Source organism: Azolla caroliniana, unplaced genomic scaffold (assembly GCF_043228905.1).
Source record: "Azolla caroliniana isolate FFs.n. ecotype wild unplaced genomic scaffold, voAzoCaro1.0.p SCAF_6, whole genome shotgun sequence".
NCBI lineage: Eukaryota > Viridiplantae > Streptophyta > Polypodiopsida > Salviniales > Salviniaceae > Azolla > Azolla caroliniana.
In genome coordinates, this window is record NW_028230441.1 from 19624028 (window position 1) to 19637637 (window position 13610).

Genomic DNA, 13610 nt, shown 5'->3' on the forward strand with positions numbered 1-13610 from the left:
CTCTGTCAAGTACGTACACCTCACCACACAACACCAACGGATGGAAACACAACTTGTGGCTATGACTGTGGACCTCTCTACATGGTCTGAAGCCCTGGCCAACGCCATGGCCACAAATCACATACTCACGAATGAGATCACAACGCTCAAAGTTGAACATGATGCTATGGTTCAACAAGTGGAGGTCGCAAACGAGCGGAATCGGTGCCTCCTCATCAAACACCACCGCCAGTGCGCCAAGCTCAAGAAGGACATCACCCAACTCCGTACGACCAACGCTGCCCTCGAGCTCACCCTCATCCCAGGCATGACTAGCGCCTCCACCGTTCGGACCCCCCATCTACTCCGCCCATTATTCCAAATATGATTCAGGCACTCTCGGTGTATGTGACCTCGACATCCCACCTCTCTGAACTCTTCACTGCACCACGTACACCGCACAACCTTCTCATCCAGGCCACGCGTGTACTTTGGTCGTTAGCCGCTACACGTCGCATGTTCTTCGATGAGACCACCCCACCCGTGCCATGCTGGAGAGCGCTACTGCCTACGTTCCCCCTTTGGGGTTCCTTTGGTTAACTTGCACTTGGGAAAACGCTTGGGACATCGGGTTCGTACCCACATATTCAACATAGAATGTGCAACATTTAACTGGCCCACCAAGCTCAAGGTTGACGACATCCGAGAGTTAGACATCTACCTTGACGTCTCTCGTGAGTACCAACTTATGACCTTCGACGAGGCTCATGCCCGCACACTACTACCCCCGAAACCCTCCCGCCCCCCATCCGCTATCAACCCGGAGTGGGACCCGGGCTCACCTGATGATACCAACCATCACCCACCCCCTAACCATGCCTCTTCACCTTCTTGTAACCTTTAAGCTTAAGAGAGATTAGTGAGGTGTTTAGTTAGAGAACACTAATCTCTCTTCCTTGTTGGTGCTAGACCTCTTAGCAAAGAGGGTTAATAAACATATTCATTACTCTTATTGTCTATATTCATTACCCTATTGTCTACGAGAGCGAGCTTGAGAGAGTGAGAGAGATATCGTGCTTAATCATCTATTAATCGTTGAGTGTGAGGCTCGGAGGTGTCCGACAACCATCTCTACCCGATTCGCCATCGAAAGGGTATATGCCGGTCCGAGCTCTGCAAACGACATCGAGGAGTTAACTCCGTCGATACATAGATCTTACACAACATGATCCATAAGTCAGAAGCAACAAATTGGTGCGAAAAGTGGAGTGATGATTGATATTTCGCAAGAACTTATAGGCAGCTCCCTAAACACCAACTTGGAAGACTACGACGAGGTGCAAATGGGCTAGGAGGTGGTTGCCAATATGTGAGATTGAGAAGGTTCGATGTTTGCATTGCGATGGCTTGACCGTGACTTCAAGGAACGGGAATGCGTGTCATCATCCCCACATGAGCCATAATTTCAATTTACGTGTGGATTCAATTTTTATCTCTAGGTTTTTAGTCTTGGATTGACAACATTTTTTGTCTCCAAAATCAATATCACATAACTTGTGATCTTAGAAACATGTTATGGATGGAAATCTATGTAGTTTTAAGCTTTAAGTATGATCAAAACATGTTTTTGGTTTTTTAGCGGTTGAAATATTTGGTAGCTAAACTTTTGGTGTTTGGAATGATATCTTACTTGTTTTACATTGGAGAGAAGATTTGCATGTGTTTTAAATTTAATGGTTGAAGTTTTATATATTTCAAACTCCGAGATTTTTATGTCAATTTCTTTTTTACATTTAAGTTTTTTGAAGTTTTCGATGTTACCTGGATTTGAGTTGGGTTCCTACCTTGAGATGGTCAGGCTCTTGATTTGAGCTGGGCTCCTAACTTGAGGCGGTCGGGGGCCTTTAGTTGGAGAGTATGATTCCTTGTGACAGAGGCTATCAACTTTTGATGGCACGCTCTTTTAGCCTAAGATCAAATGATGCAGATTTGCAATTCCCTCGCCAAGCCTCATTATGATTTGGTAGGAAATAGAGACGAGCATGTGAATGTACCCTTATGTTTTATGTATGTATGCATATATATCTATGTTCTTATGTAAGTATTTCCTTTTATGCCTTTTATATATGTTGAGAGACAAGCTCAACATTGGGAGCGTAAATGGGTGCGTAACCTAGTGCGTAGACTGGGTGCGTAAAACCATACACAAAATATGGTTGTAGCGGTATGTGAACCGAGAGGCCGTTAGAATGTTATTCCTCGTAAGGAATAATTTTGGGGGTAAGTGTAGGATGCTCATTTATGAGCAGTCATGTACTATAAGTACTTGTGTCAGCCCGATAGTGAGGGCTTGTATAAAAGGTGCTCACTGAGCACCAAGTATGTACATAGAGAACATACGGAGAATTATTTTTGAATATAGTTACGTTTTCTGCTCTCTCTCTCTCTCCTTCTCTGTGTTTTATCGATCTGTCGTAATTCCTAACTGTGTACTCACTGTCTTATGCATATGCTTCCGCACACGTATTCTTTTACAATATATTATGGAAATGATGGTGTAAAAAAACATAAGTTTGGGTATATGTTGAAGGGTAAAGTCAAGTGTTTGTATTTGTAAAATTGAAATATGTTAGTTTATAAGATAGGCTCAGGTTCCAAACCTCAATTCAAGAGTTGGGAGCTGATTGAGGTTTGGAACATTTAAGATTTTGCATTCATAGATGAATGCTCGAGGGTTGGGGATAACCAACATTCTTGGCTCAACTCAGCTTCCTCCAGGTTTGGGCAAGCTAAGGCTCAAGCCTCAAGAGATTGAAGGCACTCCTCCTCGAGGTTTGGGGACTCTTGACCCTCGAATCTTGGCTTTCTCAAGGTTTCTATGCCTTCGAGGATTGAGGGGGCTGAATTGAATGTTGAGTGGTCAAAAGCTCTATGCCGCACCCTCGAGGATTGAGGAGGCTCGGTTGCAGAGCACTCAAAACCTCTACATAGTCAAATCGAGGGTTAGAATCAAGGTTAATAACATCACTTTCATTACATGTGTGGTTCGATTCGGTTTCAAGAATGAATGAAAAGCAAGAAAATAAGATGGTTCGAGATCGAGAAAACAGACGAGTTTGGGGAAGAGACCCTCAAGTTTCGATTTAGCGAGTCTACAATTGATGGTTTCATCACCTTTTATCGTCGTAGGCCTTTTATGCACCGAGCCCTCTTGACATACTCTTTCGTGATAACCCATCTATTGACGAATCCTAGATGCCCTATCCAAAAGGCCCATCCTTGGTAATGATCCCTCCTTTTCCTTTTATAAGCGTCATGAGCCCATTGACCAAAATAATAACTTTCTAGCTATATATTTCCTTTTTTGTTTTTACCACAAACACTCCTCCATTGTGCATTTCATCCTTCTTAGGTTTTAGAAGTTTCCTCCTTTGCACATACCACGTCACAACATACAACTTCCTACAATTCCATCTCACCAAGCACACACATTGAACACCTCCTAGAGAGGAGGACATGGAAAGTGGCAACATGAAGCACAAGAGATCAACAAATTTGTGCCCTCTTGACATACTATTTCACAATAACCTATCCATTGACAAAATAGCAACTTTCTAGTACATTTCCTTTTTTTTGTTTACTGTTCACCTATTCCATTATGCAATGTAGGTTTCCTTCTTGCCTTCCACACCCCTATATTATCGTTCCAACAATAAGGTCCAGCCAGTTGAGCTATCGTTATTTGTTGATTTGATCCTCATCTACTTTGGATTCCTTCTTGTTCCTTCTTCACCCATAACCTAATAATCTATGATATAACTTAGGTTTTAGGCCTTTCCTCCTTTGCACACACCACGTCACAAACAACATCATCTTCCAAGTGTATCACTCCTAGATCTCATGACTTTCCCTGTTAAGAACCCTAATAATTTTTTCTCATAAAGCACACACATTTTACATGCAAGCACATCTACATCTTCCAATGGTATCACAATGAGGGCGAATGCGAAGCAAATTGATCAAAGATCAACGGGTGAGCAAAAGGTGAGAGTCGACATTTTTAAAGGAGTAGATATCAATGGTAACGCGAGAGGCCCCTCAATTAAGTGGTGATTAAGTGGTGATTAAGTAGTGATTAAGTAGTGATTAAGTAGTGATAAGAGATCAAGCTCTGAGCAAAAAGGTCAAAGAATCGACAAATTTAAAAGGAGTCTCGTGTATTTCATTTCACGTGCAATGGGGCCCTTATTGACTAGTGATTAAGTGGTGATTAAGTAGTGATTAAGTAGTGATTAAGTAGTGATTAAGTAGTGATTAAGTAGTGATTGAGTTGTGATTAAGTAGTGATTAAGTAGTGATTGAGTTGTGATCAGTGTTGGGCAAAGTCCCAGGAACAGTGTCAGCGTTCCGATTGGGTTGGGACTTTTGCCGGCCAAGGTGGGGGGCAGCCGGAATTGATTCCGGCTAGGTTTTCCTACCAACCGGAATCTAGCCGGTTCATATTTTTTGAACCGGCTATTTATATAGTTTGTAAAAATAAAAGGTTAAAAAAAAACATATTCATTTACTCTTGAGCCTTTCCCCCCTTTTCCCCCTTTTTCCCCCTTTGCGTGTTTTTTCCCCCCCTCCTCTTTCTCTCTCTCTCTCTCTCTCATTTCTGTCTCCCTCTCTGTCGACGATTTCTTTCTCCCTCTCTGACGACGATTTCTGTCTCCCTCTCTGTCAATTTCCATTTCACTCTGTCGATTTCTGTTTTTTCTCACAACTCCATCCTTCGGACTTCATCATTACTCGTTCCTCCTTCCTCGTTGATCGCCGCTCGCTCAATCGCCGCTCGTCGCTCTCTATTGCAAGGTGAGTGCACAACTATAGTTTCTAAAAATTTCCAATTAGGTTCATAAGAACAAGACCAGTTTGAAATGGCAGTTGTAAAATGCAGAATGTATGTTAAATAGTTCAAGTATTCTAAAATGCATTTTATACATAAAATGCACATTTTTAATAGCTATGTTTGTGAAGGTTTTGTTTCTTTATCACAATAATTAATGACATCCATGAATATTTGCTCAAATGCCTGATGATTGCAATCCTGAATTATTGTTGCCTTTGCTTCCAACGTTCATTTTCCCGCTGGAGAAATAGTGTTTTTTGTACTAGAGGCAAGTACAGTGGATGTCCGTAAACTACGGTAATTATTTCAGAACATGGGCGAGAGAAATTAGAGTACTAGAATTTTCTTCTTCTTCTTCTTCTTCATCATGAAACATGGCATGCCCATCATCATCATGAATCATGGTATGCACATACTCATGATGAAACATGGTCTGTTGAGAAGTGGCATGCCTATCATGAATGATGGTGTGCCCATTGCCATCATCATCATCACCACCACCATCATGAGATATGATATGCACATCATCATCATCTTGAACCATGGTACATCCATCATTATCATTTTCATGAACCATCATGGTATTGCCATCATCCACATGACCACATTCTCTTTGAAACCTCATAATTCTTTCTCGCTAACAATTCTTGCAAAGGAACAAGAAAGACCTTGAAAGAAAGTTTCAAGTGATTAACTCATCTCCATAGCTGGATCTATAAGTGCTTTACCTCATACATCTTTGCAGCTAGCTGCTCCAATGGATATGGCTGTTAGGATTTCAGAACAATGATGGAAGCTAGAAGCTGGAGATATATCTAAATCATTTTTTAGGGGCATCAAAAGAGATTGTTGTATGTTTTGAGAGCATCAGAGTGCCTCTTCTGTCAATCAGGGTATGAAAGTTTGAGGCTTTCAAAAGGACACTGAGACTCTCTCAGAATTAGGCCTGTATTGGGATTGAGACCCTAATTTAATGGTGAAACCTTATAAAGTTTTAAGATGGCTTGCTTGCTGCTGTTGGATACACAGAAAACAATCAGAGTCAACAAGAAGAGAGAGGGAAACAAAGGCTCTGCTTTCCTCTGTTTTTTTGTTTTCAAAAAAAGGCAAAGAAGAGGAGAGAAGTGGCAAAGAAGAGGAGAGAAGTGCATGGGCCCATGATTCGTGGCAAGTGTGTTTAACCATGACAAAGAATATCATAAACTTTTTGGGCCTTCGCACTCCGTGATTTGGTACAATGGTCCGAATTTGTCCCGAAATATATAATGGTAATTGCCTCCAATATAGCATGCATAGCATATGTCAATGAAATGCTCATTTGTTTGTATTCCCCTCCCACATAGATTTCATAACTTGCTACTAGTTGTCGTTTTCTCCCGTCTATTTGTCTCCTAGTTTGAGCCGAATGCGAACAATTGTGTACTTGTCAATGGTCTTGCTCATTTTTTTCATGTAAGATGTGGAACTACGTATCTAAGAGAGTATGTTGATGTCATTAGGAACGAGTTGGAGCAAGTGATTTGATAACATGTCATCCTGATTCCTAACCCATGTTCTCTCGGTTTTATATCGCTTGATTTGCTAAGCTTTAAACCAATGAGTCCCTAACCAATGTTGTAGTGACGGTTCATAATCAATACATTGCATGGTAATTTCAATTACTTTAAACAAACTTACCATAAACCTTAAGATGAAGTGGTGCTTTCAATATAGATGCAGCAAGAATTGTTACATATGCTCATGTATTTCATATTGTCTCTATGTAAATAGATTTGTATGAAGATCCAAGAGTAGCATACAAGTTTAGGACAAGTCAAGATAGAGTAGCATAATTAGTGTAAACACCACGAGGCCACTTTGTGCATATTTGGATACACATGTATGATGTGTACAATGTATTGCTCAAACTTTTGACTTTATGACCCAAACATGAGACGAAGACAATGCATGCATGAGACGAAGACAATGCATGTATGTCTCATTGATAGTGAAATTATTTTGAGGTTTTGACATTCAATTTAAGAGTTTCAATCTTTTATAGCCTCGCAATCTTCCATATATTCCAGGTATTTTAATTTTCTTATTCTCTTTGGAAAACATGGATTGTGTATGTATGTTTCCCTTTCTTGTAAATGAAAATGATAGATTATGATTGTTCAATATACTCTACCTTATTGTTACAGTATGTCGCACAACAAAAATAGCAAAGGCAAGGGAAAACAAATGAGCCTTCATACAATGCCTTGTTTTAGGAAGAACATGTCATCTTCTAATGGAGATGTGTCTCTAGAAGAACCTATAAAAGACCAACAATACTCTCAAGAGTCAATTAATGAGATAAATAGAGTTAGTAAGGCGAAACTAAGATTTCAAGAAGATTGGCCTACTAAATTTAAGTGGCTTCAAGAGGATTTAGAAACTGGGCTTCTATGGTGTAGTTATTGTAGGAATGACCCACATTGTAAGTCCTTATTTGGAAAAACAGGTGCAAAAAATTTTAAGACTTCTGCATTAGAAGAACATGCAAGAAGTGTGGCCCATCGAGATGCCATTTTGTTACAAGAACGAGACAAGAATGGTCTTGAAAAATGTGCATCAAAGAAAAAAGCTAGTGTGGATTTAGCAGTTGAAAAATTGTTAAAATGTGCATATTTTATAGCTAAAGAGGATTTGGCATTTAGAAAATTGGAAAACCTCTTACGTTTATTAAGAGAGTGTGGTGTGGAAGGCCTTCCACGAATGTACAATGATAATAAGGCTTGTGCAAGCTTTATCTTGCACATTAGCAAGGCTCTTGAAGCCGAGATATATGAAAAGTTGAGGACAAGTCCTTGGTTTGGGCTTATGGTAGATGAAGCTACCGATGTAAGTGTGACCAAGAACTTGATCCTTTACGCTACATTTGTGGAAGGAAGGCAAGTACGAACCTCTTATTTAGGGGTACTTGAAGTAGAGGATGGTACAGCAAAAACAATAACAGAAAACATTTTAGCGTTGTTAAAAAAGTGGAACTTAGATGTTAGAAAAATGATGGGATTTGGAAGTGATGGAGCATCTGTTATGGTAGGTATGTCTACAGGTGTTGCTACAAGATTGAAGTCATATAATCCATTTATGACTTCATTACATTGTTGTGCACATCGAACAAACTTGTGTGTGCAAGAGGCTTCAAAGAACGTCGAAGTCAAAGAAACATGCAAGCAGTTAGATGCCCTTGTGAATCGGGTGGCTGCACATTTCTCGAGGAGCTCAATGCGCCAAGGTGAATTAAGTAAGATGCAAGATGCATTAGAATACACACATTTGCATATTCTTGGGATTGTGAAGACACGATGGCTTAGTCGGCATGGTGCTATCATGAGGGTATGTGATGTGTATGAACCCTTGATGAAGACTTTGCAATCGCAAAGTGATGCATACAATGTATTCTTGAGTTTAAGAAACTTTAAAGTAGTGTATATGCTTCACTTCCTTGCATATGTACTTAAGATCATGTCTACATTAAGTATGGAATTCCAAAAGGAATATGTGGATGTGACATGCATTGGAGGTTTGGCTATGATAGCCATTGGGGAGATAGAAGAACAATTTTTACATCATGTTATGATGGATCTGAATGGTTTTGAGAAGGATAACGATAATTATCCAATTATTCCAGAATATGGTAGAGAAAAAGGAATGCTTTCAGTTTTACGAGATGCCACAAAAGGTAATATGTATAAAAGCATCCTCATCGATAGAAGTGTTGATGGTGAGGACTTAATTGAAGCCATACAATTCCAAACTTTGTTTTCTAAGGCATTGATAGAGACAATAAAAAAGAGGCTTCAAGATCCGATGACTCTTTCCGCATTGAAAATGTTATCACCAATGAACATGTCTACCGGATCTACAAGCATTTTAGCACGAAAAACTATGGGTCTTAATGAGTTGAAAACACTTGGAAATTTTTATGGCATTCAAAAAATGATAGATGGGAAAGCGTTTTCTCCCATAATTGATAATGATAAATTGTATGATGAATATGCAATTTTCAAAAGGCAAGCTACCACGGAATGGCTTGGAAGAGATTTCTTAGATGTTTGGGGTATGATAAATTGTAATGATGTGTGGAAAGAAAAGCTACCCGAGCTTCTAAAGCTTTCATTGATAGGGTTAATTCAGTGTTCTTCTACGGCAGCATGTGAGAGAGGCTTTAGTCGCCTAAATCTAATAAAAAATAAGTTTAGAAATAGGCTAAAAACCAATGCGGTTGATGCATTGATACGAATATCTATTGAAGGACCTGAATTAGAAGAACATGACTTCAATGCCAGCATTTTGTTGTGGCGAGAAAGCAAGGCATATCGTCATATTTTTACAGGTACTTCTCATGAGCATGATGATGACATCGAGGACTTCATAGAAGATATAGATTGAAATTTTGTAAATGTGATCTATTTTGTTTTGGAACTTTATATATATTAGCTCTAATTTGATCTAATATGTTGTTAATGCTAGTTTACAAAGTTTCGAAAAGTGAATTTTGTTTACAAAGTTAGTACATTTTTTGATAAATATATATATTTAGTTTTTGGGCTCCAATTTTTTGTGATTGATTCGATGTGGTATTGCACTAGAATTTTATTTATTTATTTGGTATGCGTTAAAAAAAATTTCAACATTTTCGGTTGACATTGTCGCTAATAGGAACGTGGCCGGCTGAGATTTTAACATTCCGGTTAGGTTCATAAGAAGCAGGAAAATTTCCGGTAGGGCCTAGAGACTTTGCCCAACACTGGTTGTGATCAATTAGGGATTAGGTAGTGATTAATTAGTAATTAACTAATTATTCCCCCCCAAATCTAACTACTCCTGCCTCCCTTCATTCAATGCGACACAGAGACAGAGACAGAGACAGAGACAGAGATCACGCGCCGCCATGGATGAATGGAGTCCATTCGCCTCACGCAAAGAAGAGGCAGAGGCCCAGATGATGATGAAAGCCCCATCCATGACAGCAGCTGCAGAAGAAGCACGAAAAGGAAGGAAGGGAAGCAGAAGAAGCAAACGGGAAGAAGAGAGCCAGCAGTTGCGCAGAAGAGGAAGAAGAAAGGCGTGAGAAGAGAGAGAAGGAAGAAGAAGGAAGAAGGAAGAAGGAAGAAGGAAGAAGGAAGAAGACAAAGAAAGACGTGGACGACGGGAAGTAAAGAAAGCAAAAGGGTAGAGAATAAGGAAGTAGAAGAAAGAAAGGAAAGCAGGAAAACGGGTGGTTTCATCTCCATCGCTATGCAGCGTTATCTTCAATGTATCATTGTTGCCTGCTTCTTGACCATCTCTGTATCTCCATGTCTCCCATTTGAACTCGATATTCCTTCCACAGGTATTTTGGTTCATTTTATTTCTCTCCAAATCTCCGCCGTCTCTATTTAACCCAGGATTTTCTATCAGCAAGAAGTATATTTCTTGCTTATTCTTTCTTTCAGCATTTGTGTTTTGAACCTAAGCTCTTAGCTTTGATCTTGAAGCTGCTAGTTCATTATTTTATTTCTGTATTTTTGGTGTGACCTTTGATTTGAATATGAAGAAGTTTGTTGATCATTTCTTTCATTCTTTTCAAATCTGAGCTTTGCTCTGAACGAAAAGTTTCTAGTTATTCTGAAATTCATGGACCTAAGCTTTGTAGTTATTTTATAGTTGTCTTTCATTGTTATATTTTTTGTCTAGTCAGTCTTTTTTAACAAGACCTTGCTTTATGAATCATTACTTTTTTTCCAGTCAATTTTTCTTAACCTAACAAGACGCTGTCTAACGATTTGAGCTTCCCATGTTTGATTTTTCACTTAAATATATATTTTGATCAAGAAGTTGCTTAGTGATTCATTCTTTGAATATTTGTATATTTAAACCTAAGCAGTTTTTGAGGTTCCTTCAATTTTGTTTATTAATATATGTATATTTATGAAGACATACATATACATTTTACATGTCTTTTACAGGATTTGTATGTGAAATTGCTAAGTGCTTACGAGGCACTTGCATGAATACTTCGTCATTTCCTTTCTATCAATGTGATTGCGATGATGGCTGGAAATCCCCTTTTGGATCCTCTTGGTTACCATGTATTATGCCCAATTGTGAGTATTTTTTTATCAGCTTTATAATCATAATCTGTTATATTCTAGAAAATCATCATTTGCTCATAATATGGTTCTCCATCTGCTCATAATCTCTGGATGATGAAATATTTTTAACATGATTTGGATGACAAATCGCTTGTTTATGAATGGATGGTGAAAAACGACTTCATGAATCGATGAGTGTTTTTTTCTGTAAAATCGCCTGTTTTAATTGTAACCTTCACATAATCAATGTAAATATATATTGATCAGTATTTATGTATGAATGCATTATTCATTTGTACTTCTTGCTTATACTAACATTTTAAACTGTATTTGATCTATATATGTGCATATAAATTGCTTACCTATTCATAATCTGGTTCATTACAACTTGCACATAAAGTATCCACTTACATTCAAACAGGTGCATGACCATTAAAGATGCATATGAGAAGCTATCCTTGTATCCTAGCATCTACTTAAATGTATATCGGCACTCTAAATTGCTCATAAAATATTATCCACAACTCTAATGTGCATATAAAACAACTATTCTGATCATCTAACATTATGCATACCTGTAACATTGACATATACGCCCATAACATCTTATCCATCTGTGTATATGCATGAAGATCACCATCTTTTCATAATGTGGTCCATTCTAACATGCTGATAAACATCTATCCACATTCTCGCATGCACACAAAACATCAATACACATCCAATCATGCACATGAAGATCTATCTGCATTTGAGAGACGGAGAGAGAGAGATAGAGAGATTGGGTGCACTACTTATCCAGGTACCTTTGACTTTACGTGTGCAAATTCGAGCAACAACTCACATCATGCCCCACCCCCTCTAGTTTTCCCTCCTTTTGGTGGGGCCTTTGATAGTAAGTCTACCTCTGTATATCTTTTCCTTTTTGCACTTCTTAGCATTCGTGATATAAGGACGATCTACCATGAAGCAAAAGCTTGATAGAAAGGCAAACCTAATGACACGCTTATATTTGCTTGCTATAACTGCAAACCCAACATGAATCATATGTTTCATAGGAGGGCAAGCCTAATATGAGGCATATGTGATATATGAGCGAGCCTAGTGTGAAGCATAAGTTTGATATACGGGGGGTGGGGGGGGGGGCAAACCTAATGTGAAGCATATGTTTAATATAAGGGTAAATATAATGTGAAGCATGCACATGTTTTGCCTAATGTTTTTATTCACGATTGGAGCATTTTTGCAGTTTGTTCTCTGGCTGTTTGTGGGAATGGAGAATGCATTCATGGGACTTCTGGAAATGGCTCCACACAGGGTGACCATTATGTGTGCAAGTGTGATGATGGCTTCTTCAATTTCAGGAATAAATCAGATGGATATTGTATCCACAAATGTAAAAAATGCTATATTCTCATTCATCAGAGATAGTAATAAATGAATTAGAGAATTTGACTAATGAATGCCATTGATATTCACTATTCAGGTTCTTTTGGTGCTGATTGTGCAAATCTAAGTCTACCTCTTGGTGGAGCATCACCACCGCCTACTAATACACAATCATCAAACCAGGAATCAAACCAAGGTACAAGTTCGTCCTCCCGAATTCGGAATGAAACAAGTAAGATATACCTTTCATAAGTAGTAATTTGCAACTGGATCTTCAACTTTAGCTATAAGTGTATACAATACTTATAAAGTGTATCCTGGTAGTATACATGGATTGAAAGAAATATGGCAAGAATAACATATGTAATTGCTTAATATAAAACAGAAAGAGTTATGATGCACCCAACTTTGTGTTGAGTAGCTTTTGTTCTTGTTTAAAGCATATTCTTTTTTATGGTTCCATTCTACAAGTCTATAAATACGGTACAAAACCACGTAAAAACCAAAAAGAGTAATCAATTAGCTGTTGTAAGATACATTATTGAATATAATTATTGATATTTTGCTTTCACAGATCAGGGTAACAAATATTTGCCGAATGGGCTTGTGATTATGGCAACAATGGCATTGGTTTATTTATATGTTTGACATGATACTCCAATCTCTTCTCTATGGAGAGGTGTATAAGACATTTCCAATTGTGTATAAAGCAAATTTTTGACGGGAATTCGGCATCCTATTACTTAGAGAATTCTCCATCTCTTTAGATCTCAATTTCTTCTAAAGAAAAACATAGCATTTACATGTATGATGTGATACTTGTCCTTGATTGATTTTTGTATGGGCCAGAAATTTAATACAAATATTTGGTTGATTCGTTGAGTACAATACCTGGTCTCATATTATTAATTAGGGACACTTTCCTTGTTTTCTAAAATCTCCTCTTATTATCTAAATGGTAATTTATTGAGTTTATTGAAATTTTCATTGAGATACATTGTGTTGATTAAAAACACAAATACATAGACCCTGAGTCTTGATGGTTTACATTTTGCATGTGCTCTCTCTCATAATTTTGTATCAATGCAAGCTTGAGAAAAATGTATAGAAGTGTGTAGGTGAAAATTTTGGTTCTTCCATTAATTTATGGATATGGTATGGTGTTGCCTTAACATTGGCTTGAGCTTGACATATTTCTTAACAGCTAATTTCATTATTCTCTCTTTTATCATTTTCAATTAAGCAAA

General features: G+C 38.2%; 2 protein-coding genes across 3 annotated transcripts; both read left to right on the plus strand.

Annotated features, from left to right (window-relative positions):
• The first annotated feature begins 7054 nt into the window (after positions 1 to 7054).
• Positions 7055 to 9289, plus strand: LOC147863243 (uncharacterized). Its single transcript, XM_087321792.1, has one exon. It carries the CDS (start codon positions 7055 to 7057, stop codon positions 9287 to 9289), a length of 2235 nt encoding a protein of 744 aa, XP_087177918.1.
• A 490-nt stretch (positions 9290 to 9779) lies between these two features.
• Positions 9780 to 13090, plus strand: LOC147863244 (neurogenic locus notch-like protein). 2 transcript variants are annotated; one of them, XM_087320622.1, is made up of 6 exons: positions 9780 to 10232; positions 10849 to 10986; positions 11777 to 11869; positions 12224 to 12370; positions 12461 to 12595; positions 12938 to 13090. In XM_087320622.1, exons 1-6 carry the CDS (start codon positions 9800 to 9802, stop codon positions 13009 to 13011), a joined length of 1020 nt encoding a protein of 339 aa, XP_087176748.1. In that variant the 5' UTR covers positions 9780 to 9799; the 3' UTR covers positions 13012 to 13090. The 2 variants fall into 2 exon arrangements, with proteins under 2 accessions (XP_087176748.1, XP_087176749.1); XM_087320623.1 differs by having other exon boundaries at positions 12461 to 12559.
• The last annotated feature ends 520 nt before the right edge of the window (positions 13091 to 13610 follow it).

Bases quoted from the DNA above. Each gene is read 5' to 3' on its own strand.
- LOC147863243 (XM_087321792.1), top strand. From the start codon at position 7,055: ATGTCGCACAACAAAAATAGCAAAGGCAAGGGAAAACAAATGAGCCTT.
- LOC147863244 (XM_087320622.1), top strand. From the start codon at position 9,800: ATGGAGTCCATTCGCCTCACGCAAAGAAGAGGCAGAGGCCCAGATGAT. The intron at 11,870-12,223 runs GTAAGTCTACCT...GCATTTTTGCAG, and splicing joins TTTTGGTGGGGCCTTTGATA to TTTGTTCTCTGGCTGTTTGT. The intron at 12,596-12,937 runs GTAAGATATACC...TTGCTTTCACAG, and splicing joins CCGAATTCGGAATGAAACAA to ATCAGGGTAACAAATATTTG.